The sequence below is a fragment of the Lepidochelys kempii genome, chromosome 14 (genome assembly GCF_965140265.1).
Source record: "Lepidochelys kempii isolate rLepKem1 chromosome 14, rLepKem1.hap2, whole genome shotgun sequence".
Lineage (NCBI taxonomy): Eukaryota > Metazoa > Chordata > Testudines > Cheloniidae > Lepidochelys > Lepidochelys kempii.
The window spans coordinates 6,397,463-6,423,674 of record NC_133269.1 but is presented as its reverse complement, the minus strand read 5'-3'; the positions used below and the strand labels follow the sequence as shown (position 1 = coordinate 6,423,674).

General features: G+C 45.3%; 1 protein-coding gene across 2 annotated transcripts in view; it reads right to left on the bottom strand.

The window, feature by feature from the left end:
* The window catches only part of LOC140897711 (cilia- and flagella-associated protein 337-like), a 52,997-nt gene extending 35,330 nt beyond the window's left edge, over nucleotides 1-17,667 (bottom strand). The window contains exons 1-11 of one of the 2 annotated variants that reach the window (XM_073310656.1): nucleotides 17,578-17,667; nucleotides 16,180-16,341; nucleotides 13,942-14,209; nucleotides 13,217-13,363; nucleotides 12,493-12,615; nucleotides 11,155-11,326; nucleotides 9,881-9,927; nucleotides 8,603-8,740; nucleotides 6,562-6,750; nucleotides 3,219-3,410; nucleotides 1,210-1,470 (exon numbers count right to left, since the gene is read on the bottom strand). In XM_073310656.1, the coding sequence (XP_073166757.1) occupies nucleotides 1,210-1,470; nucleotides 3,219-3,410; nucleotides 6,562-6,750; nucleotides 8,603-8,740; nucleotides 9,881-9,927; nucleotides 11,155-11,326; nucleotides 12,493-12,615; nucleotides 13,217-13,363; nucleotides 13,942-14,209; nucleotides 16,180-16,301 (1,659 nt within the window). In that variant the 5' untranslated portion in view covers nucleotides 16,302-16,341; nucleotides 17,578-17,667. Of the gene's footprint in view, nucleotides 1-1,209; nucleotides 1,471-3,218; nucleotides 3,411-6,561; nucleotides 6,751-8,602; nucleotides 8,741-9,880; nucleotides 9,928-11,154; nucleotides 11,327-12,492; nucleotides 12,616-13,216; nucleotides 13,364-13,941; nucleotides 14,210-16,179; nucleotides 16,805-17,577 lie in introns of those variants that run through there. The other variant, XM_073310657.1, reaches the window with a different exon arrangement.
* Nucleotides 17,668-26,212: the final 8,545 nt, after the last annotated feature.

The following is a 26,212-nucleotide window of genomic DNA, read 5'->3' as shown; positions in this document are numbered from 1 at the left end:
TGCCTTCCACACCTAATTGCTATGGGCTCAGTTGTGTCTGAAAAGCACAGCCCCGCCCTAGGGGCATTTCAGAGCTGCACCATTCTAGCAGGAGCAGCCTAGTCCCATCTGTGCACTAGATCTGCTCTGGTGCCTGGTCCCCAGCAATTCCCACTTTGGGAAAATGCCTGTGGCTAGCGGGAGCAGACCCAGCTCACCACTAAGCCCTTAGGTAAAAGTCCATTAGAATTTCTTAGGCATTTAATCTATGCCTAAGGTCTCTAGGAGCCAATGGAGGCTGAGACACGTTCACTGCACGGGAGCTTTGCCTGAGTCCAAACCATATAAGGATTTCAGCATTCAGTCCACAGTGAGCACTTTAAAATCCTGGGATCAGCATGCAGCTTGAGAGGGTGGGCTGCCGGTTGGAGATCTGTGTGGGGATTAATGGAAAGGAATACTTCCATTAGGCTGTGGAGTGGCCAGAGCTGCTTGCTCCTCAGCCACCGTTGCAGCAACAGGGCTGCCCGCACTGCTCTGGCCAGTGCATTCGAAAGAGAGGAAGCTGGGCTCTTTTTCTGGCTTGCACACTGTAATTGCAGATCTGTAGTCACTGGGGATGATGCTTGAGGCAATGGATCAAATTTGCAGAAGCGTTTGTGTGCTTTTTCCTGCATCCTTTTTGCAACGTGCAACACACACACACACACTTCTATGGATGTGCAAATCCGAGTTTGTGTGCCTGCATTAGGATTTGTGCAGCACCAGTCGAAAGCGTGAAAAAGTGCATGAGCACATCTAAAAATCTCTCCCAACTGGATTTTCAAATTGCCGGCAGAGCATGTGCCTCTGGTAACTGGAAAAGCCAGTTTTTTACTTGGAATTTCAAAAACTGGACTGGGAAAGTCACACAGAGAGAAGAAATACAGAGATCCATAATGATGGTTTTTACAATCACTTTCCTGAAACTGGTTTCTCTTGCAAACCTAGCATAGAAACTAGAGATGGGTCTGAACCAAACTCCCAGATCCAAACACCCCCAAACCTTTAGAGAGTGTTCAAAATCTCTATCTGATTTTCTCAGTTGCCCAATATCTACAGTGGGCCAAACGAGTATCTCACATGCAAACACATAAAGGGGTTTAAATTCTGCATTCGTATCCAAATTTCTTGGTTTAAGCCCAACCCTACCGGAAAGCGCTGATCAATAAAGTTATCAGAAGTGCTGACCTGGTGGAAGAAGGTGTTATACAGAGCACCGCATAATGGTGCATCATGGGTAGCCAGCATTTCTTCCTCAGGACTGTCATGCGCTAGCTTCAACAATCCAATATAATCAGCACAGGAGACTAAGAGGAGGTGGGGAGACTGCTGGATGAGCAAGAAGGGGAAATCCCCCTGTTCTTGTGTTTGTTCTGGCTGGACACATGGGAACTTGAGTGCCAGTGTGTACAGACAAGCCTGTGAGAAAATATCCCAGACTTTCAGGACCTGAGAGAGGAGAGAGAGAAGCTGGGATTTATTTACGTGTTTGCTAGAGGCAGCTACTAGTGGCTCTGCATACTCCCAAATTTTGTGGCTCAGGAAGATTTTTTCTATTTACCATGGAGCGACGTGCTCGTGCTTTGTGATGTTTTAGCTCGTCACCTTATGTACTTCCTTTCACACCCCATCTTCTGGCAGAGTTAAGGGCGTTGCTGAAGCAAGGCCAGTTACAATATATTGCACAAACACTGAGACTTTCATCTGAGCTTTTCAAAGGGCTTCATAATCCTTAGTAGAGCAGGGCGAATAATGGTTTTTGGTTTGTTGGCAATTTCAAAAGTAAAAAAAAAAAATGATTCCAGGTCGAACTGAAAACTAAAAATGTTGCAATTTTCAACAAACCGAAAAGTAAAAAAAAAAAAAGATTTTGGGTCAAACAAAACTTTTGTTTGTATTATGACCATTTTTAAATGTTTGTGGATTTTTTAAAAACAAAATTAAAGAGCATTTTGAAAGACAAAGGTATTTCAAACCCCAAACATTTCATTCTGAAAATGTCAAAGTGAAGCATCTTAATTTTTTTCTGATTTTTTTTTTCAAAACAAGCAATTCCAGGAAACCAACACTAAGTCGCAAAACGTTTGAGTCGCTGAATTTGCATTTTAATAAAAATATAGGCCAAAAAATGTCACACAGCTCTAATTCTGGATTAATGCTTTTATGCACACGATGCCTCTGGAAGGGGAGCCAAGTATGATATTCTCTGTTTCACAGTCCCATACATTTACCACTAAAAAAGGACTTCCTTGCTAGCCCTGATTCTTAGGGAAATGGCAGAATGTAATCATATTTACTTTTATGTAGTCCAACTACCAACCTGCAGTGAAGGTGTGTGCATTCTTTTTAAGCACTTATTTGGCTTAAAATTATTAATTGCTAAAATTGCTGAGAAATTTTGCCCCCTCTTTTAATTGCCTGCAAAATGAAAAAAATTCAAAATACTATAATAACAACCTCTTCAAAAGGCAAGAGGAGATAAAAGAAACTCCTGTTGCCTCAAAAACAGCTGCACACTCGTTCCTTGGCCACAGTTACACGTTGACTTTCCATATGCTTTGACACTGGCATCAGAATACTGGGAATGCCCATGATGTCTTTCAGCCCAGGATCTCAAATCACTTTGCAAAGAATCATTAGTTAATGAAGCCTCACAATGCCCTGATAAGGTAGGTGAGGAATTCATGGAAATTGCTTCATTCACCTATGGAGTGAAACCTGGCAGCTTTGTAGCAAAGGAAGTAAAGAATGACACAATACACTTCTGTATCCAATTGAAACCGCTGGAGGAATTTTGGGAGGCAGAATGAGCTGATATGCGACAAGAGCACTGGTGTCAAAATGCCTGTTCTCATGAAAAGTGTCTTAGAATCTTTCAGGACCACAAAATGGATGGGAGTGCCTTCGTTTTACAACCTGGTCAAAAGCTGGCCCCTTGGGCAGCGTGGTACCCATTAACTTTGTGCTGAGTCAGGCGTTTCGTTTGTCATGACTCAGATGGAAGAGCACCCCCTACTGAACCCCCACACCACCTGCTGCAGCACCTCAATGCTCCTTGGAGGTCTTCTACCCAAACACTGATCCAGTGACGTATCAAACGTCCATCTGGCATGGTGCATATTGAACAAGAGAAGGAGAGGTGAACATTGCCATTAAAGGAGGAGCGCTGGCTAAAACCTAGCACAAATATGACAAACCGAGTCCTTGGAATAGCTGAATACGTGTCCTCGGGGCTCATGGATGGCAACTGCCAGAATTGTAGTATAATGTCCCTGAAAGGTAGCAATTGGCCAGCTTGTGACATATTGGTTCCAGAGTTGCACAGCATGATCCACCCCTCCGGTAACCAGCAGATGCAGGGATTTGCAGTAGTCGAAGCATTTTACACCCTTGAAAAAATAGGAAAAAAGCAGTAAGTGTTTTGGAAAAGTTTGTACAGTCTATGCAGAGTATCCGGAATGATGCTGTGCAGGGCAGAGAGGCCCAAGAAGACTCAGGGCTCATCTATACTTAAAACACTGCATCGGCGCAGTCCAACCCCCTGTTCAAAGCAGGACCTAAACTATGCTAATGGGCGAGAGCTCTCCCATTGGTGTAGTTAATCCACCTCCCTGAGAAGTTCTCCCACTGACATAGAGCTGTCTACATGGGGGCGGGGGTGGGTGATGGTGGTTAGGTCAGTGTAACTATGTTGTTCAGGGGGATGGATTTTTCACACTCCTAAGCGACATAGTTATAGCAAAGTAATGCTGGGTATCTGGCCTCAGTACAATGTTAAAGCACACGAGGGAACCTTGAGTGCACACCAGCAAGGTCTACCAGGACCAATTAACATGCAGCATGTTAGTGTATCGTAGAACTCACACCCCTGTAGAGCACATCACCCTACCTTGTAGACAAGGCCTCAGGAATAGTGGGGTTTTTCCCCTTTTCATATTTCAGCTTTGTGATTCAGATATCAGACATTGTTACTTTTTTATCCCTGATTGATAAAGAAAGGGTTCTGAGAATAATTTCGGTCACAAAGAAGCTCTTAAATATTATGATTAAAAAAATGCACTTCCCCCGCGTCTCGCATAATCTACTCAGACATACAAAGGAAACCTTTGCACTTCGCAATTAGAATTTCTGTCCGGATCGGAGGGCTCCAATTCTTTCTTTCCATGACTAAATTTTTCTGTGATTGTAGACCAGAGGGGGGAAAAGGCCTGTTTTGATTTCAGCAATGCTAAGTTTTGTTTAACTATCCAATTGCAAAACCACAATGAACTGAATGGAGCTAATTTAGATGCTTCCAAAGATTTGGTTTCAAATTCTATTTTTCCTGAATTTCATTAAGCTTTGTGGAGTCTATCTATGCTGTTGCTTTTATTGTAAAAATAGAATTGTTAGCTAGTAAAATATACTTGCTATTTTTTTCATATTGAATTAAAACAGCGTAACTCCCATTGAAATCAATGGGAGCAGGTTAGGCACCTAAACCTACTTAGGTGCGTTTGAATATCCATCTAGCTCAAGGGTGGGTAAACTTTTTGGCCCGAGGGCCACATCGGCGTTGCGAAACTGTATGGAGGGCCGGGTAGGGAAGGCTGTGCCTCCCCAAACAGCCTGCCCTCGCCCCCACTCCTTGTCCCCTGACCGCCCTATCCCAGGACCACCTACTCCTAACCGCCCCCCTGGGACCCCACCCCCCATCCAACCCCCTGTTCCCTGACCCCCTGACCACCCCCACCAGAACCTTTGCCCCATCCAACCACCCCCTGCTTCCTGTCCCCTGACTGCCCCCTGAGACCTCCTGCCCCTTACTAACCCCCCACTTCCCCCCTCGCTCCCCGCCCCCTTACCATGCCACTCAGCGGCAGGACTGGCTTATTGGAAAGCCTGGGAGGTGGGCGGGCGCAAGCCGCGCTGCCCCTGCGACAACGTGGCTGCAGGGGAGGGGGGACAGCCTCCCCAGCCGGGAGCTCAAGGGCCGGGCAGGACGGTCCCACGGGCCAATGTTGTCCACGGGCCATAGTTTGCCCACCTCTGATCTAGATGCCTATATGCATCTTTAGGCAATATCTCACAAAGACCAGGGTATGGTTACACAACCTATATTAGGTCGACTTACAGCCACTGCAGTAATTACTGTGGTGATGCATGTCCACACTGCCCTCCTTGCACGTGCTCACCAGCAGCGCTTCCACTGACCGAAAAGGGACAGTGTGTGCTCTCTTTTCCTGTCCTTTTTCACTAGGCAGAAGACGTGTTCTCTCTGCGAGAAGCCCCAGGCGGCTTCCCAGCCGGGAATGGAGAGCAGGGGGTTAGGAGGGGCTCCTGGCAGGCTTCCCCTTCCACCCCCCTGCTCCTCATTCCTTGCTGGGAAGCCACCTGGGGCTTCTCGCCTCCCCGTTCCCCTCTGGGAGTAAACGCAGAGAGAACACGTCTTCTGCCTAGTGAAAAAGCACAGGAAAAGACTGACAAATGTGCAACCCTGTAGAAAGGAAACAGGGCCCTGTGGTTAGGATACCAGCCAGGGGCTGGAGAGACCCAGATTCAATCCCCTGTTCTGTCATAGACTTCCTGTGTAGCCTTGGGTGGGATCCACAAAGGTGCCTAAGCTCCAGTGTGATCCACACAACTCCTGCTGACCTCTGGAGGCGTCTAAAGTAACTTGTCACCTACGGTTTTTGGGTAAAGGTTTCCTTGGGCTCTTGTGTTCCTGCCTTGGAGCATGCACACTGCTGCCCCACTCCAGGCATATAAACGCCGATCTCCTGCCTAAATCCCCGAGTGATCCGTGAACCGGGGGAAGAGAGGCATTTGCTCGCCTATTTCATGGGGCCCAATCCAGTAGGCCACCTCTGAGCATGCTGCTGGATTGGGTCTCTTTCAAACTCTGGTGGTGGCACCGGTGCCCCTCTTATAGCCTTTAGCTCAGTGGTTAAAGCACTCACCTAGGGTGTGGGAGACCCAGGTTCAATCCACCTGCTTGAGGGGGGAGAAAGGAATTGAACCGGGATTTCCCGCCTCTCTCTCAGAAACATGCTCCAGCCACTGAGCTATGGGCTGTTTTGACATGTGTCTCCTTCAGACTCTCCCGTTGAGGCTGTTCCACTGAGGACAGATAATTAAAGTGACTGGGCCAGAAAGAAAGAGACAGTGGGAATGACTGTAGCCTGGTGGTTCAGGCACCAACGTGGGCAGTGGGAGACCTAGGGTCCAGCCCCTCTGCTCCAATCCCGCTTTCCTTGCAACTCCATGTCATTTTGTGGATCTAGGCCTTAGTCTCTCTGTACCTCAGTTCCCCACCTGTACATTGGAGTTAATAGCCCTGTCCTCACAGGGGTGTGGTGAGGATAAAGACTTTAAAGATTGCGAGGTGCTCAGATACTGGCTTAATGGGGGGCCAGATAAGTACCTGAGAGAAATAAGAAGAGCGATAAACTCTGGTGAGTATAAAAACAGGAATATAATATTATCAAGTATACGTGACTGTGTTCATTTTGCCTGATGCTGGAGTAAAAACATTGGCCACAGGACAGGAAGTGGAGCTACCTTCTTGATTTTCCAGGTGTAAACTTTTCTCTTTCTGAGAATATCCATGATCACCACTGAGGTCTTGGGACTGCCTGAGGATGTAATGATGAGTTCTCCCTCTGCTACATACTGGATTTGGGAAACTGCTTCCTTGTGCACCTCTGGGATGGCTTGATATTGCAGGAGCTTACTGTGCTCTTTAATTTCCTGGGAGAAAACAAGGGATAGAAATGTCACAAGGCTAGTTCACCTACTAATCACCCAGCATAATATGAACAGTGGTAGCATGCACACAGAAAGGGAGAACTATAGAGGGGTTGGAACAGCAAAAGAGATGTAGGGTTTAGCAGTGAAGTTTGGTGAGCCCTGGGCCTAATGCGATGATGTTTATGATGCCATGCCAACCCAGCAGACTATTTTGTCCCCCGGCAGTGTGATTAATGACTTCATGGTGGGATTAGAGTTGAGCCCGAGAGGCACAGTTCAGATCCAGAACCAAATATCCCCAGGCTTAGGGCGTTCAGGGCTTGGTCTGGGACAATTCTGAATGGCCGTGCACAGCGGTTATATTCTTGTCCACCAGGCACAAACCTGCGATGTTTGCCTCAACTTGAAACCAGCTTGTTTGGAAGGATTTCTCTAGTTCCCTCCATCCCCACTCGCCAAGCTCTAAAAATAACCCACTATGCTTCTATTTATAACCGAGAACAGCAGCAAGAAACTCTGCTCACATGCTTGGGAGCTACTGCAGCCTCACATTCTTTGATATGAACCTAGGGTGGTGAAGGCGTTTTACAGTCTGAATGCTAGAGATATGCCTCTAATTTGTGTTGCCCAGTGGACTCTCGCAGCCTTGACCTTTTATCTCAGCCCAGAGCAGCATCCAAGGCTATTTCCTTTGAATAGATGTGAATTCACCTTGGGCAGCTCTCTCATTCCAAAGGGAATTTTTTTTTATATATATAGAATTTTTTTTATAGCAACTCCTGCCCAGCTCTGTAGAAATGAATATTTCACAAGCACTGAATTCCCCCACCCTTCCATTATTTGTAGAAGCTGGATATCAGAGATTAATGTAGAGGGTTCAGTGGGGCCCAGGAATTTAGAGGGCCCTTGGGAACCCCTGCTTAACTGAGAAGATTCCCTGTTTATCCTCCTCATCTTGCTACGGGATGACTTCTCTGTCTGGCTGAGGACAACTGGACTTGGCTTCTGGCTCAACTGGGACTTAAGGTCAAGACAAACCTTAAGTGGTGAAGTTTCGATACGGTTTTGCTAACACACGGGCTAGTAGGTCATGCCTTCGTCACCATCTGAGAGCTAAGCCAATCTGAGAATAATGGTGTGTGTGTGTTTGTGTGTAGGTCATTAGTAGAGGAGTTTAAAACAACCTGGTAGACTTGTGGGCTGATCGAAGCAGTACCCAGAATTGTGTCAGCTGTGCAGGTTGGGTCCCAATCCCTGTATCACCTTCGATACAGGTCAGTGCTCTTCCAACTTTATCAACTAGGGAAGCCCTGCATTAGAATAATGTTTGGTCCACTCCTTTATGGACCGAGAGGGAGAGCCTGGGGAGGAGGGGAAGCATTTGGTACCCTGTAGAGGCTACAAAGCCTGTGCTCCTTACATGTCGCTATCAGGACTGGCTCTAGGCACCAGCCAAGCAGGCATGTGCTTGGGGTGGCACAATTCCGGGGGCGGCCTTCCGGCCACCCTTTTTCATGTATTTATTTATTTTTTGCTTGGGCGGCACTCCAGCTAACTGCTGTGAAGTGGGATTCTCTCAGTTAAAGACAGAGTGGGGCAGCACTTGGCGAGATGAAAGTTTGTGAATTCTTGCCTGACGTAGCTGGGCTGATGGGGAGAAGATAGTGGTATCTACTTGGCTGTGGTAGCTAAGCCTGACCTAAACTGGACCATCTTTCCTAGCCTAGGTTCTGTTTTCTAGGGCCTCCGAAAAGAGGCCAGGAAGGGCCGTGGCAAAGGAGGGATGCTTAACACCATTCTTAGCACCATTTGAAGTTTAGCACCATTCTGGAAGGTGCCTTTCTGCCCGCACCTGCAGGAAGACTCTCTGTGGCCCTGACTGATCTGAAAAGGGCTTTTCAAAGATGCCCAAATGAGGGTGCAGCAGCCAGAGCAGGTGAACGTCACCGTGGTCATCTCCCCAGAGCAGCAAGGAGCGACTCCCTAAGGACTGGAAGGAAAACAAAAACACAGAGGAGGAGAGAGGAGTTGGGATTTGCCGGGGGAAGCTGATGATGTTCCCTTTATGGTCCATCTTCGCACGGTTAACAGCGGATTAAACATACACTGAATGTAATTGCGCTTGAGTCACTGCTGAAAACCATGCTACAGTCCGTTGGCCCAAAGCCAGGGAATTGGCCCACGGCTCGAGTAGGGTGCTGGGCATGCCTTGGGGACCTCTGCAGGGAGCTCTGACACAGCACCCCCCATGCTGTCTGTGCATCCACCCCCTGGGTCCATCCGAAACACACCCGTGCCATGCCCCAAACTCACCACATGTGGCCACACAGTATGCCCCTTCCCCCCAAGAGCTGGGCTCTGTCCAGTCTAGCAGGCTCGTACATGTGCCCTCCCCAAATCCTGGCTCTGGACTAGGGTAGCAGCACAGCTTTGGGTCCCTGTGTCAAGGCCCTCACACACTGCAGAGAAGTAAGATTTGCCCCATCCAGCACAGACAGCTGATAACAATCAAACCCCCTGACACAGGGTGTGAATTGGAACCATCTCTGTCTCCTGTACAGGCAGTATTGATTCTGCTCCCTTTATAGACACATTGATTCTGTTACCCTTATATATAACATTGCATGTCTCCCTATAGACACCATTGCACAACTGGCTAAGTACATCACTGGTGGAGTGGGGCAGGTTTGCCTTTCCCTGAAACATCAGGTGCCCACCTCTGCTACAAGCAGGGCATTGAATTTGATGGAGAAGGCTCTGATCCGCTCTGCAAATCCTCTGTTCCCAAGAAGATTATAGCTAGAAAAGCTTCCTAAATAAATCCCACTTTCAAATCTGAGAGCACCCTTGTCATTCCTTTAAGTAATAATTAACTTTTCCTTCTTGCCCTGAATCTTGACGGGCTTCTTAGTCCCTCACAAGAGAATGGTAGCCAACAATCGTTGTGACCTAAGTCAGGATGGGTTCTTGCATCTGAAATATAAGACAATCCTAGACTGTGACCTTACCACAAAGAGTTAGAGCTTGGCACAAATGCTCATAAACACTTTTACGTGTTGGGGATAAACAGTGAAGGTTACGGGTAACTTTATGAGCACATATTGAAACACAAAGTGCGGTGCCACCGTACCTTTGCATCATACCAGTAGTACAACGAAGTTGGAACATTTTTCAGAGCTGGAGGGATAGAAAGAGAAATGGAATATTAGAATTATTCATAACTTTTTTCTACCCCACGTCCTCAATATCCATTTTTCCATGGGATACGTAGAAAGGGATCCTGTTCGCTCAATGCAGTGGGAGGGGATGGAGATGCATAGAACTAATCACTCTAATGATTAGTTAATGGCAGGGAACAGTGTAAATTCCTTGGGTATGCATGAAAAAAGAGAGGCCAGAATGATGTCTAGTTTTCTCTACCTATATCTATTTTCATGGTCAGCTACACACTCTTATAACCATCAACATAACCATCACTAGAGACAGACATGAACCAAAACTCTGGGCCCAAATACTCATTGAAGTGCTGTGAAATTCAGAAATGGATCTGAATTTAGCAGCTCAGCCTGTCTCTAATCACTTCTTGCATTCACCTACTCCCAGCAATTGCTGTATTGTCATTTATTTAAATAAGGTTCATTGGGCCTGTTTCTCCATTGCAGGAGGTAAATGCTACCACGTGAGAATGGTAGCACATCACTTCCACTAGCCGCACAAGCTGCAAGACAGTGTAGAATCAGATCCACTATACATAAAGGGCCAGCTCCTCATATGATGTAAAATTGGATCTCAGTGGAGCTATGCTAACGAATGCCAGTTGAGGATCTGACCAAAACCACATTCTGCCCGATTTATAGCTCAGGTAATCCCATGGGTCACAAGCTGCTTTCACTAGTGTAAATTCAGCTTGACCTCGCTGCACCCAATGGAGCCAATCTGGATTTATGCCAGTACCAGTGTGAACAGAATTTGGTCCACTGACTTCAGTAAGGGTCATCATTCCAGCCTTCAGTTTAAACCTTTATGCCCATACATCTATAGGAATCCATCTCCTCCACAGCTGACCTACTAGTGAGTGTTGGGGTCTGGTTCTGAAGCTCCAACTCTCCATCTGCTGCATGGCTTTAGCTACCTGCCTTTGGCCAGTTTTGGCTAACTCCATTAAGCAGTAGGAGAGAACAACAACAGGGACCCCAGAGAGACTGCAGTGAGCAGCAATTAAGGACTTTTATTTGGTTTCTTGCTCTCCAAAATACCCAGGTTTCTGTGCAAATAGCCTGGTGTTTTCTCCCCAGAAAGCAATGCTGGAAATCAGAAGCCTGATTTAGACGATACCCAAACCTCAGAATAGAATCTGGAAACATGAACAGAGGCCCCTCCTATTAGTAAAACCCTAACTTGTACCAAATAAATGAAACTCTTCAAAAAGGTTTGCCGTGGACACGTCAAAAAAGTGAATATCCCTGCAGGTGGTGGCTACTGCGATTTTGTGGACATTTGCCATGTACGCAGCATCTGTGGTCCAGAATTTCAACCTTCTTTTTTCTGCTTGAGAGCCTTTGGAATCTGTTGCAATCTGTTAGAAAACAAGCAGCAAAGGAGAACTCAAAAGATTGGAATCCCTCTCAGAAGAAATGCACTGGGGCCACCTTCAGCATGAAACAGCCATTCCCTGATGAAGTTAATATGCCTGGATTCTGCAAGGAGCTGTGTATTTTTCATCTCCCACTGAAGGCACTCAGCACTTGACAGGAATTTCTCAGTGGCACCTAGCAGTGCCAGGGGCATACTGCTTGGAAAATGAAGGTAACCTGCTAATCCTAGCTTCCCAAACATATGCATTATTAGTGATCTGTACTGCAGTAGCATTAAGCGTCATGGACTGGGGCCCCATTGTGCTAGGTGCTGTATACACTCCCAAAGAATTTACAATCTAAGTAGTCACCAACAGACAACCGGAACAGATGGACAGACAGGCACTCTGACCCCATATAATGCTAGTTGATGCAATGCATTTAACGATACACAACAATGCAAACCCCTTATTTTCCCCAGGGCAGATGGAAGGAGTACAAGGAGCCACAAGAAGCGGTTTATGAATGTAGGTACTGGATTCTCATTAGGGAGGGTTTAAACTAGAATTTCCCAGAAAAGAGAAATTCTGACACTTTGGAAAATATTTGATTCAGATTCAGAATGAAACACAGGAATTTTGGAATTTCCCATTATGGGAAAAAACAGTGTTTCATTTCAAAAATGCTCCCAGGCTCCCCAGCAGTCCACCCGAGGAGTTGAGGGCCCACGGGCTTCCAGGACCCCTAGATCCCAGGGTAGCTGGCTGGGCTGCCTGACTGTCAAGTTGGATACCTCAGGGAGTCAGGGAGCCGGCTGCCCAGGGAGTCATGCAGCCAGGTAGCTACCATGGAACCTGGAAGCCCCAGATCTGCAGCAGCCCTCCAGGTGGGCAGCCAAGGAACTAAAGCTTTTATTTCCATTTTCCTATAGACAGTCAACATTTGGGGGCAAAACTGAAATTTTCTTGCAGAAAATTTGAATCTTGCGGAAACTACATTTTCCATCGGAAAACATTCCTTTGTAAAATCCCAACCAGCTCTCATCGTCATTGCAAAGAGGCTAAACTCTCCTTCAGATAGCAATTTATTGAGTGAAATCTGGATGCTGAATTACTCCCAAGTTCAGTTGTCACTGCATTTACCCCCATGCTATTACCAACCTCTTTACCTCATAAGTTTTCTGAATATGTAGAGCGCTGTCCCAGGTAGTAAGAACTCCTCCTTTGCTGACACTCACAAACCAGAGTGGTGGTGGAGAAGAGATGGCCAATAACCTGGTAGTTGGTGCCAGCTGAAAAACCAAGACACATCTTGCTCCAGTGGTCAGATCTCACTCTCTTCTCCATTTCACATTATATACGTGCCTGTAATTCAGCCATTGTGTTCAATGGTGGGTATAAACAAGGCTAGGATTTGACTGTACACCTTCAAAGTTATAGGGAAATGCTCAACCCAACTGGTCCAGAAATAGGTAAATTATGACCCTGCCCTTTTATTTGATAAAGTGACCTCTCCCTAGATTTAAGTGCCTGCCCAGAATTGTTTTACAGTTATGTCAGTGGAACAAATCTGGAATTCTTTATTCGTTTTTTACTAGAAATTCAACAAGAAAAGCTGCCCTGAAGACAATTCTAGCTAGACAGAAAACTCTGCCAGCCGCTGTCTGCCTGTGTCCTCAAGAAAACTGCAATAAAGCTTGTGGGGGAAAAAAGAGTAAAGCTCAAGTTTTTAATTCCTTTTATATTTTGTTTGTGAAGGAAAAATGCAGCTGAAGAAGAGAGGAATATTGCCGAACTACACACAGCACCAGAGAATGGTTACACTGCTAGCCTGTCCAGTTACAATTCAGCTCCTCCACCCTCTGCGACCAATACACTTCCCTCTCCGCTCACCTTGTTCTGCACACAGTGTCGGATGAGGGGCTCCCTGCCAAGGAAGATCTCCTTCTTGGCTTTCATGTAGTCCCTTTCTTTGTAATAGAGCAGCAGGTATGTGCAGAACTTGTTCCAGTCAATAAGGCCATCACAGCTGGTGTCAACCTCAAAAAACATGGCAACAAACAAGGAGGGGGAAAAGCCAATGTGACTTCACAGGGAGCGGGAGCAGGCTCAATAGTCCTAGTGATCAAATTCCACTCTGATTACTCATCGCTTGTATTACAGAAGCACCCGGAGGGTCCACCAGGTAACCCATTGTGTTAGGCACTGTACATACATATAATGAGACAGTCCCCGAATATGATGAGCTCACAGTCTAAATGGATAAGACGACATAGGGCGTGAATCTCCATGTCCCTGCATGTATATACCTGTACAAAGTAGCTGTAAAATGCTATGAAATCGTGGTACTTCACTCAGTCTGGTGGTAGCATTTTACCTCCACAAGATGCAAGGCCTTGGAGAAGCAGTTAATGCTGAAGTCCCAGGCAGCCAGTTACAAGACTAGCTGCCATAAGGTAAGAGTCCTAATGGGAAGGGGAGTAATGAAGGGACATGCAAGGAAAAGATCAAAATAAGAGTGTTTCAAAATAACGTGGTGCCTGCATGCTAGAAATGCTAACTGGCTGGGATGGGAATTATTTGCATTCATGACTCATCTAACCCTAGATCCTCATTACCTTGTTGAAAAGCAGCTCCGATTGGTTGTTCCAGATCTCAGAGCCAGTCAGCTCTGACAGGACTCTATGAAACTCTTGTAGAGTCAGACTTCCTGGTGGCTCCACTTTCTGTTTTCTGCAGGGTCTCACCCACTGGTCTTTATTCTCTGTTTCCCTGCCTTGGTCTTCCCCTTTGGGAGAGGTGTGATGAGCAAACAATGCTTCCAGGAGCTGCAAGTGACCCAGCTCCAGCTCTTCTTCCAGACGGGGGCTTTTACTCTGATCAAAGCTGGTAGAAGAGGGAAGCAAAGCAAAGAAAATGCTCATCGAGGACAGGATAGGCACAGATTGTTGTGGGGGTATGTACTGCTCAGATCCAAGGGTGTTAATTTGCTAAGTGCTCTCTTACAGGGAGTAGTAAGAACAAGAGGACTGCAGAGGGGTCAGTATTTCTGAAAATCAGGCTTAACGAGCTTCATGTTGGACACCCAACATTAGTGGACTCTTGAAAATGTAGACATTAAGCTCTCCGGGTGTGCCTACCCTGCCCTTAAAAATCCGCGGCTGACCTGTGCCAGCTGACGCAGGGCTTGGGCTAAGGGCCCGTTTAATTGCTGTGTAGCCATTCGGGCTTGAGCTGGAGCCCAGTTTCTAGGACCCTCAGAGGTGGGAGGGTCCCTGAGCCCGAATATCTACACTGCACTTCAATAGCCCATTAGCCCAAGCCCGAGTCAGCTGGCACAGGCCAGCCGCAGGTGTCCACGGCAGGGTAGACATAGCCGCTGTGGCTCAGTTTCAGCCATCTGTCAATCATTAGAGTGTTCTGCATCACAGTGTTTTTGGGAGGCTTCGAGATCCTTCGATGGAAGGCACAATTGTTTATTTATGATGATGATGACGATTACTATTAGTGCAATAAATGCAAGAGCGGCACCAGAGAAAGCAGGAAGTGAAGATGAAGCGAGTGTACCAGGCTGCTTTCCACACCCTCACAAGTGATAGTATTTCACCAGGAAATCCCGTGTGGCTTTCCCTTAGTGTTTCTCAAAGTCCCAAAGAGACATTTCCCTGTTCCTTTCTCCCCCCACATGCCCATTTCCAAGGCCCTGAGTCTTCGCGACTTTCCTCCTAGCTGAGAAGGAATGGACGTGACTCTTTGCACTGCTCCTGAACCAGCAAGGGGGCTAGTACAGAGCTATGTGGGGCACTCTCTTCCCATCCCTGGGGGCTGGATATAGTCTGAAACTCAGAGCCAGATCATCAGCTGGCACAAATCAGTGCATCTCCACTGACTTATCCTAGCTGAGGATTTGGTCCTCTGAGCCTCTATCTAGTCATAGGCTGTTCCACCCTTGCACTTTTTTCTCAAGTATTTAATTCCCAAACCAAGTGCACTCAGATCTCAATAGCACATGATGCCATGGCAACATTTTCTCTATGGCAAGCATGTGATCAGATGAAAATATCCAGTGTGGGTCACTGCATAGCTTGGAGGAAATAATGACGACTCTAACACATATTAATTCCATGATTACAGGGGGTAATTCACAGTCAACTAATAAGCCACAATTTTTTTTTCTATTCAAGGTGTTGCTATATTGAAGTACAACCTGTTGAATTCTTATTTTGTACCGAAAAGATTTAAATAAGTACAACACAGCATAACTTTCTATTTGATTATATTCAGCTTCTTTTCATACGGTCTTTTCAGAGGAAGTTACAACAAGTTTAATAGCTGCCGTAAGTAGGTAATATGAACAGCAGCATCAACAACTGTGGATGACCACTGAGGATGGTGGGTGTGCGACATATCTATGACGTTGTTTCCTTCTCGCCAGGTACTGGATAAGCTTTCGGCGTGATGTATGTCGATGTAGCCATGAGCTATGTTCATTCAACTGACAACCAATGGACTTGCACGGCTAAAACCCAGGTTGAAAAACGTGCAACATAGCGTCATGTCTTAAGGGCTTGTTGCTGTTGGGAAATTAGTGCACTGCAAGCAAAAGTGTGAATTTACAGCACTGTCTGCTCTGCGCTAACTCCTTGTGTGGACACTAGAAGTGCCTTTGTGAAACTTAGCTTAATACACTTTAAAGAGTACTACATTATCCTAGGGCACTTTTAGTGCTCAGTAAAAGCATGCACCCAGGAACTTAGTGCAGCGCAGCTAGTGTGCTGTAAATTCACACCCATTTAGACAAACTTTCCATTTAGACAAACCCTTAATAAATGTACTATTCTCAGAATGGAACTTACCATGTTATACGTGCTGGTACTTCTTGCTTATACGCACACCAGGAAGAATTCTGCTTTTGCTTTTCCATCACTGACATTTCAACTTTTTCTCCCTCTTTCCTGAAACTGTGATGGTTTTTCATGGCCTTTTCCCAGGACGCCAAACCTAATTAAGTTGTGACACTGGCAGAACCAGAGTTAATTCAATATCTTTTTCTTACCAAAAAAAAAAATCAAGATCTGAATGATCTTCAGCTGGAGCAAGGTGGAAGTTCTTCTCTGAGTTCTCCTGAGACCCTTATCCAATAATCCTTGAGAATTTGCTTGGCACCAAAAATAAATGTTTTCAGGAAGCCACGCTGACAATCTTGGTGGTAACTGCAATACGCTATGGCTGAATCAAACACTGCTCTTCAGATGCAAGCTAAACCAATGTTTCAAGTTTTCCCAAGCCAAGATATGCCATACCATGGAAGCAAACTAGCTAGTGCATTCTCAGACAGCTGCACTGCTTAGAGGCTCCCAAATACATGAGCAGGTGAATATATTACCCAGACAGAGAACTAGAAGCTTCATTTTGAAAGGCCAGTAGCAGGTACATTGGGAAGTGTATTCTGCAGTGTTACTAGCCTGGACTTGCATAACACGATCCATTCTGCTTATAATTATTTAGCAACAGTGCTCAAGAAATGTTTCAACGCAAAGGAATTTCACTTGGGGGATGGGTCCATGCAAAGAAAAGCATTTGGTCAATTTATGATTAACCTGATAATTTGCAGTTGATATCTACAGAGAGGAGAGACAATCAGAGATTTCTTTCCTGTGCTCTGTTGAACATTAAGGTTTTGCACCATGAGCGACCATACATAACAGGTGAACCTCTAGAAGGGGATTAATTTAGGGAATTACAAATAGCCTGTTGTGCAACTCTGAGACCATGATCAGCTGCGGTGGGTTGGTAACATACACTGCACAGAAACAGAAGTGAATAGCTAAAGAGACTCCTTCATCTTTGATCTCAGAAGTGGAATGCCCTGCCTGTTTCATAAATGTGGACTGGTTATTTAATAGTCAAGCAGGATAAATTTTTGCCTTGCTATTTCCATTAATATGTAATTTATTGTGCTGTCAATATTTTCTTGTCGCCATAACTACAGGTGATGCCGACGTTCCCCTCCCTGTTCCATTTGGTAGTTAAACTGTAACAATTCCATGACGCCTCCGGTCCCGTGCAAAGCAAGAATTCTAAGGAGTAAATGGCCCGTTCTTTCAGAGAGTTTGAGAGAGGGTGAAACCCAGGGTGCCTGTTGCTTTTTCACAATAGTATCACTTCTCTCCTTGTTTTTAATTGCTGCTTTCAGGCCTGTGACTAGTCTTTGCCAGCCTTAAAATCAGAGCGAGACCATGATACATACTTACATGCCTATTCTCCTTCACACCTGGGTGCGGAAGCAGGTCCTCAAATTTCCTGATACAGCCCTGATTTCCCTTGCTGTAAATCATCTTCTTTAGAACTAACATTACAGGCAACAAGGGCAACCAGAGGGGACCTCTTTAACGGTCCTGTGTGTCTTAATCCAGCATTTCCATAAGTGTGGGGCTTGTACACAGGCCTCTTAGTTATTTAGAACTTCAGCTTTCATATTAATCATTGACATCCCCATTCATTTGGGTGGAGCTAGGAGAAGTTGCATCAGATTTGACCCCCAGTGTGTGCTTAGATTGGATTGATAGACAATATACTGAGCTGTGGAGACTAAATTGGGATTAACTATATTCTAGTAGCTAATGTATTTCACAGTCCAGTGCAGTGAAAAAGGAAACAGTGCTTGCTTCATCTTCAGCAAAGATCCCTACATCCTTTGAGAGGTGGAAGCAGGTCAGATAGCTTGTAGAGAGAATATTTTCTTGTCTCCTGTTTCACATGAAACGAAGAGCAGGTGACATTCACACCCTTGACACATGCCCAGTGCTGAAGAACGCTGTCTGGAACAAGTCCCATGCAATTCTGAAGTCTAACCAGCAGATGGTAGACTATGAAAAGAGACGGAGAGCAACAGATACGATCTCTTTTCATGGGAGTGAAATCCAGTGCAGTGTTGGAAAACAACCAATGTCTCCAAAGGAACCTATGTCATATGCTGGAAATGTGTGGAAAACATTCCAGGAAAGAAAAAAAGTCTTGTGTATCCTTTCTTAGAAATTCTGAATTATTGTGCAATGTTCTTTTAAATCAAACCAACCAAACAACTCATTTTGTTGTCAAGAGAAAAACGAGAACAAACAACTCCTCCCCATCACCCAGCAGTGCCCCCGCTCCTCTGACTTTTCTGTTTGAGAACATTTTAAGCATAGAGCATAAAACTGTCTTCTGTCTCCAGGGCCTTTTCTATGTAACTCAAGGCTCCAGTGATGTCCTCTGCATGCCCCCCAAAATATTTCCCCTTTCATTCTTGTGCTCTCATTCACTGCTCCAAGATCTCATCATGACTACATCTCATTCAGAAGAATTAATTTATGGCTCATATCAAGTAATATTCATTTTTGGCCATTAGATTCATAGGGGGACCAATTTTAGGCCTAAAAGGAGACTCGACTGTGCCGTGAAACTTGATTTGTAAGGAGAGGTTTTTATGGTGAGTGATGGAAAGCTGGGTTCTGTGGGCCCATCTGATGTGCCGATCTGACTTAATACTTTTGCTCACAATGATGCATGTTTTGTGTGCATCTACGTTGCAGGAGCAATTTAAGGTTCCAATATCTGAAATGATAAACATGGAAAACAACCAGTGGGCTACATTTTCCATTCACTGGCAATGTACACTCTAAGAAAAGTGGAACAGCCTGTAGGCTTTAGCATGCACATTCCTGAGAGACCAAAAGAAGGGGTTTTCGACAAAGCACTGAGAGCAGTAACCTCTAACACAGCTGCTTCGGAATTAAACATTCCGCTTCTAGTCTTTCATGTACTCAGACACCTCTGAAGCAAATCAGTACTTCTGAAAGCCTTGTAGAGACATGATGTTCCATACATCCTGCACCTAGTGTGTTAGAAGCTCTGCACAATCTGTAACCAATGCTGAGGTTTGCTTCCAAAGAAATATTTATCTCCCATCCATCAAATTCTTTGCCTGTCAAAGTGTTTAAGGAAACGCACAGTCAACAAGGAAATAACAGGGCCTGCAGGGATAACTGCATGAAGCAACCTCATTGTGCCATCAACAGTTTGTGTGATACAGGTCTGATTTACTGAGTGAATGGCCAATTGATTTGTTGAGTTTATAAACGGCTTCACTCCTACCTGAGCAAAAAGCAAACCAGAAGATCTGTCCAAACAGCAAAACATAGCATGTTCCTATTCCAAAATGCTGCCATTAATTTGTTCTGCAGGAGAAGTGGCCATCATGGCTAATGCTAGGGGAGCTTGAGATGAAGCACCCCGTGGTTCAGCAGGGCTCATCTGATGGCAGTGAGGGTGTGTACACTACCTGGTACAGAATTAACCAGCCCGCAGCCAGTCTCATCCTGCAGATTTCCACAGCAAAGACATGGTCAGGAAGCTAGTATAGCCAACACAGTCTCACTGTCCCCTTGTGCTCCCCAGTCTATCGCTACCCACCTGCTGTTTGAAACAGGGGTATGTCAAAGCTCATTACCGAACTTTTAGTGCATGGAGGCAGAGTCCACAGGGCCAGTTAATGTGCTGTAGATTGGCACCCCAGTATGCCGTGCACTGAGTCGCCATGTGGACAAGCCCTTGTATTGTAAACTCATTGTGGCAGGGACCACTGTTTGTCCTGCATTTGTACAGTGCCTAGAACTAGGGGGTTCTGGTCCATGATGGGGACTCCTAAGTGCTACCATGATACAAATAAGAAACAACTAGCAGCTCTGCAAATTATTCCAGGTGGAAATTGCTCTCTCTGGATGTCTGGGTTGACTATGGTAGCCCGATAGCATCAAACATTTTAATTTCAGCATCAAGGAGTTGAAAGTTCACAGAAACCAACAAACAAAGAACCCGGCAGATATAACTGAATGGGAAGGATGATTGGTTACTAATGGGAAGCCAGGAAGGGGCAGTATTTGCTTGTCTGTCCAAAGATATCAGGCCAAGAACTGGATGCTGAAAACAAGCTGTCATTGAATTAAATGAAGAGAGGGAAAGCATCAATAGACAGACATGAAAGCTAAAAAATGAGAGCAAAGGACTGAGGTGCATGAATGCCAAAGGCACCTTTGTATTTATAGAAATTTGAGGTGGGATATGTACTGCTGATCCTAACCGATGATCCTGTTATGCTCCAGGGGAAAGAACCACACCCTGCTCTGCCAGTCATTTCGTTCCAGAACTCAGCGGGGGCAGTCAGTTTAATTCTGAACACGTAACAATACCTAATCCGACTTCTCTCCTCCGATGCCACAGGGATCCAAGTGACCTTTGTCTAATTCTCAAGCATGGTACTTATTACATGGCTTGGTAGGCTCTGTCTACTGCTCCCGGTGGCAGCAGCAACATGAAACTGCGTTGTCTTCATGTGCACCAGGTATAAAAGAAAAATGCACTGAGAAGCAAGTTGCTCTATATCATCCCACAGCGGGGAGCATTTTAGGTTCACATTGTTGTTCAGATGCAGCCCTGAATTTCAGCCAATGGAACACAGCCAGAGTTTAGAGAAACACACTTCTGTTACTATTACAATTGAGACACTAATTACACTGAAGGGAATGCACAAAAGTTCTTTAAGAGTTCACATGGCTCTACTTATGTGATTGAAAAGAAATGAGAGAGATTTCATGGCAATAAACAAGGATCCTAAACGTTCCTGTTAGAGTTCTCCTAACATGCAGCCTGTATAGTTCTCGGTGCGTGTAGAATACAACAGTTGCAATCTGTGCCTTTCTTTTTATGTATAAAGGGCCAAAATCAGTCTTGGTACAACTCCACTGAAATGGCTAAACCAAGTCTGAATTTGGCCCAAGGTTTCTGCCAGTATACATGTAGGACCTGATGCTACAAGCCCTTCCTGTATGTATCGCTGTGCTATAGTTAGGTTTTTAGGCTTTTGTTTTCTGCATACTGCTCCTGTCAATCTGTAAGGATTGTGCTGTCAACAAGTAGGCAGCCAGTTTGTGTTCAGAGCAGATGGTTCTAGAGGAGGCATTAACACTGCTCAGTCACTGAGACTTTTCTTTTGTTCTTTCTTCATGCTTTTGATTCATCTTCAATAAAAAAAATAAATAATGCAGGCGGAAAGGTTCTGATCGGTTTCCCTGGAGAAAAAAGATCACCATTTCTAGGGATAGATCGTCTCTATCCTCTGTTGTACTGCAGTCAGAACCCAGCCTGCAAGTCAGAACAAGGTGTTCTATAACAAACAGGAAGTTCGCCCCTGGAGCGTGCTGCATGTTTTACATACAGTTAACTTGTGTGTGCTAGAAAGGCTGCAGAGAGAATTCAGTCTTATTGAAAAGGAGATTGCCCGTTTGTTAGGATTTAATAATACCCTCTTTATTTTACGCTGCCGTTTCACATTTTGTCCAGATTCCTTGCAGGCAGAGAAATGTGAAAAGCTGAGTGACTGTGGTGGACACAATGGGCCATTGAGCAGCATGGATTTCTCCTTAAAGCACAAAGTGTATGCAAACCAATCAACAGGAGAGGGTCGGCAGAGAGAAGAGCAAAGTGTTTCAAGGGAGCAAAGAAAAATCTTGCCAGCTGGTCATTTTTCCAGTACTCAAGGCCAGGGCGAAGAGCGAGCAGGACCCTCCTCTAGGATTGCTCAAGGTCACTCGCTCAGCTCCAGCCAAGGTCTGGATGGCCAAATGTTGTTGCCATCTGATGGCTATTTGGCAGCGCCACAAGACCAGCCAGGCAGCTGCTGCAGGAGAGACATCAGAGAGTGACTGGGCCAAAGGAAAAGCAGGTTTATTCTGCAAGGGGATCCCTTTGGGTCAGGGTCGAGCAGAGCTGGATTAACGCTGGGGCTCTAGGGCTGCAGCCCAGGGCCTTGGATTTTGAGCCCTCTACCCCCCAATATATATAATTTACTGCATTATTCCTCAGTTGGCGGCTGCGGGCCTGATCCTGCCCCCAGGGCTCCCCCCGCTGGGCATCAGCTGTCCCTTCATGCCTCCTGGGAAGCAGCAGAGTGCTCTGGAGCCTCGCCTATCCTCACAGGAGGGACAGGGAGAGGAGCAGAGGAAACATCCCTGATCACAGGAGGGATGGTGGGAGCAGGAAATGCTCCACAGCTCAGGGTGGTTCCACTTCCCCTCCTGGCTCCTCCTCTCCCTTCCTGTGACAGCTGGCCTGGGAAAGGAAAGAGGGGTGAAGGACCCCTGGAGCTGCCGTCTCCTGCCTGGAAGGGGAAGGAAGGGGTGGGGGGGATGAAGAACTTCATGAGCAGAAGGAAGGCTGGTGAGGCCACAGCTGATGGGTGGGAGGGGGCTGGGAGCTTGAGGCAGAATTGATGGGGGACTGGCAGATGGGGGGTACAGGGCAGAACTGATGGGGGGATGAGCACATTTTGGAGTTTGGGGGGGGGTTGAATTGATGAGGCTGGGCAGATGGCCTTCAGTTTATTTTCCCTGTTTACTATCATGCCACGTATTTAATTTTAGACACTTTTCATTTACATTTAAACACATTGGACTATATTGATAGATGCAGATTTACAGTGGTACACCTTTAATCAGGCACCTAATCAGATACTGTAAAGCAATCAGTAAATGCCATACTTTCATTAGTTAGCAGGGTTGCGTACTGTTCAGCACTTTTCCCCTAAAAAACAACAACAAAAAAAGACCATGCGAGGTGAGTGTCAACATTTCAGGCAGTAAGAAAGGGAAATTAGATGTCCGTTCATTTCTCGTGAGTTTAACTTTTAATTTTAGTTCCATAGTTTTAATTGAATTAATATTAATAGCGTATTGCTTTAATAGCAGTGCACGCACTTATTCATTTGCAAGATTTTGCTGGAATATTGTTGTCATAAATATAAAGGGAAGGGTAAACCCCTTTGAAATCCCTCCTGGCCAGGGGAAAGCTCCTCTCACCTGTAAAGGGTTAAGAAGCTAAAGGTAACCTCGCTGGCACCTGACCAAAATGACCAATGAGGAGACAAGATACTTTCAAAAGCTGGGAAGAGGGAGAGAAACAAAGGGTCTGTCTGTCTGTCTATATGCTGTCTGTAGTCTTCTTTGTCGGGGATAGACCAGGAATGGAGTCTTAGAACTTTTAGTAAGTAATCAAGCTAGGTATGTGTTAGATTATGATTTCTTTAAATGGCTGAGAAAAGGATTGTGCTGAATAGAATAACTATTTCTGTCTGTGTATCTTTTTTGTAACTTAAGGTTTTGCCTAGAGGGGTTCTCTATGTTTCTTAATCTAATTACCCTGTAAGATATCTACCATCCTGATTTTACAGGGGGGATTTCTTTATTTCTATTTACTTCTATTTTTATTAAAAGTCTTCTTGTAAGAAAACTGAATGCTTTTTCATTGTTCTCAGATCCAAGGGTTTGGGTCTGTGGTCACCTATGCAAATTGGTGAGGCTTTTTATCCAACATTTCCCAGGAAAGGGGGGGTGCAAGTGTTGGGAGGATTGTTCATTGTTCTTAAGATCCAAGGGTCTGGGTCTGTAGTCACCTAGGCAAATTGGTGAGGCTTTTTACCAAACCTTGTCCAGGAAGTGGGGTGCAAGGTTTTGGGAAGTATTTTGGGGGGAAGGACGCGTCCAAACAGCTCTTCCCCAGTAACCAGTATTAGTTTGGTGGTGGTAGCGGCCAGTCCAAGGACAACGGGTGGAATATTTTGTACCTTGGGGAAGTTTTGACCTAAGCTGGTAAAGATAAGCTTAGGAGGTTTTTCATGCAGGTCCCCACATCTGTACCCTAGAGTTCAGAGTGGGGGAGGAACCTTGACAATTGTCTACTGGCACACTTCAATCTTTTATTGCGAGATTAATAACTGTGAACTGGCACACCACTCTGAAAAGTTTGCCATCCCTGGCTGATGGCAGGCTCACTTGAGAGCAAACATTTGAAGTGCCCTTCGGCCCTTAAAAACACCCTTTGGCTGCCAACATTTGTCCTTTGCCTTAGCCGGTCTGCCAGAAAATGTAATTGAAAATGATGGCGGTAGGTGAGGAAAGCCATAGCATCACTGTGTGTATTACGACCAGTTATGTGCCAAAATAAAAATGGTTTTGTTCACTTTAACTTCCATTTCTCTTTACAACAGGGCCGTATATCACACTGAAAAACCAGATCTGAAATAATCAAGGTCATTTTAACAATAGAGTGTTTGGCATCCCCCATGGATGGCGGTAAACGGTAAAGGGAAGAAATTGAATATGCAAAGAGGGTACCCAAAACTATAACAGCCCTGGGCCTCCATCAAACAATCCAGCCCTGGCTGGAGGTACATTAGTAGAGTTTCAGAGTAGTAGCCGTGTTAGTCTGTATTCGCAAAAAGAAAAGGAGTACTTGTGGCACCTGAGAGACTAACAAATTTATTTGAGCATAAGCTTTCGTGAGCTACAGCTCACTTCATCGGATGCATTCAGTGGAAAATACAGTGGGGAGATTTATATACACAGAGAACATGAAACAATGGGTGTTACCATACACACTGTAAAGAGAGTGATCACTTAAGGTGAGCTCTTACCAGCAGGAGAGCTGGGGAGGGGGGAGCTTTTTGTAGTGATAATCAAGGTGGGCCATTTCCAGCAGTTGACAAGAACTTCTGAGGAACAGTGGGGGGTGGGGGATAAACATGGGGAAATAGTTTTACTTTATGTAATGACCCATCCACTCCCAGTCTCTATTCAAGCCTAAGTTAATTGTATCCAGTTTGCAAATTAATTCCAATTCAGCAGTCTCTCATTGGAGTCTGTTTTTGAAGAGTTTTTTGTAGAGTTGTGTTGGACAAGTTTGGCTACTGCACCTGTTATGTGAATAAAGAAAGGATTTAGGTCTGCAGAGTGGCTTATTTAGCATTAAATTTATCCTTAAAAAAAATAAAAGACCAGCTGCAGACATTTGCTAATTATTAACATTCATTTTCCATTGCATGGCAGAACGTTATACCAAACAAGCATGATCTTAAAAGAAACAGCAAGATGTAAATTCCACCAAACAAGCAGGACAGGGATCCCTCTCAGAAAGCCCATGGAGGTACATCCAGGTAAACCTGGTACAAAATGAGAAGAGAATCAGGTTGGTTTACCTTAAGATTTTCTTCCCTGGAGTGAAGCTCAAAGGTGGTGTGTCACTCTTCAGGCTGTCTGAAAAACAAATTCCAAACACATATTCATGGCAGGCTGGGTAGGTGACTTGATGACAGAACATTTACAACATTAGGAGATACCAGCCAGTTCAGTTCTGCAGCGTAGGGTTTGTCTACACCAGGGGTTCTTAACCTCTCTCTTTCTGAGCCCACCCCCCAACATGCTATAAAAACTCCCTGGCCCCCCAGTGCCATAAGAACTGCTTTTCTGCATATAAAAGGCAGGACAACTGTTAGGTGGTAGCAAGCAGGGCAATTGCTCTGTAACTCACCCGCTGTGGATGCGCCGAATGCAAACTAAAAGGTTTCTAGTTCACATTAATGTAATCCTCTCCAGACAGGATGTCCCAAGATTTTGGAGCTGTTAGATGGGGCTGAGGATGAAAAGGGCAAAGCTCTATTATGGAGTCTTGCCAGGAGGCTGATAGATGCTCAGCCCAGAAGATACTATGAATTAGACACACTGAGAGGTTCCTATTCACCCACTTTCTCAGTTATGAACTTCCTAAATTTCTTTTTTTCTGCAATGCTCCATCCAGTTGCAAACTTAGAGAGGCATCAAGAGGATGAATGGCAAGAATGGGCAGGAGGGAGGGTGAATGAAGTGGATGTGAACAAAACGTTATGACTATAATGTGGCTTTCTTAGTCATTTTATGTGCCCCTGTAAAACACCCAGCCGGACCATCTTCCAAGATAACCCTTCTTTGTATAATATTAGTGATAGCTAAGCAACTCTGAAATGAATAGAAAAAATTAATG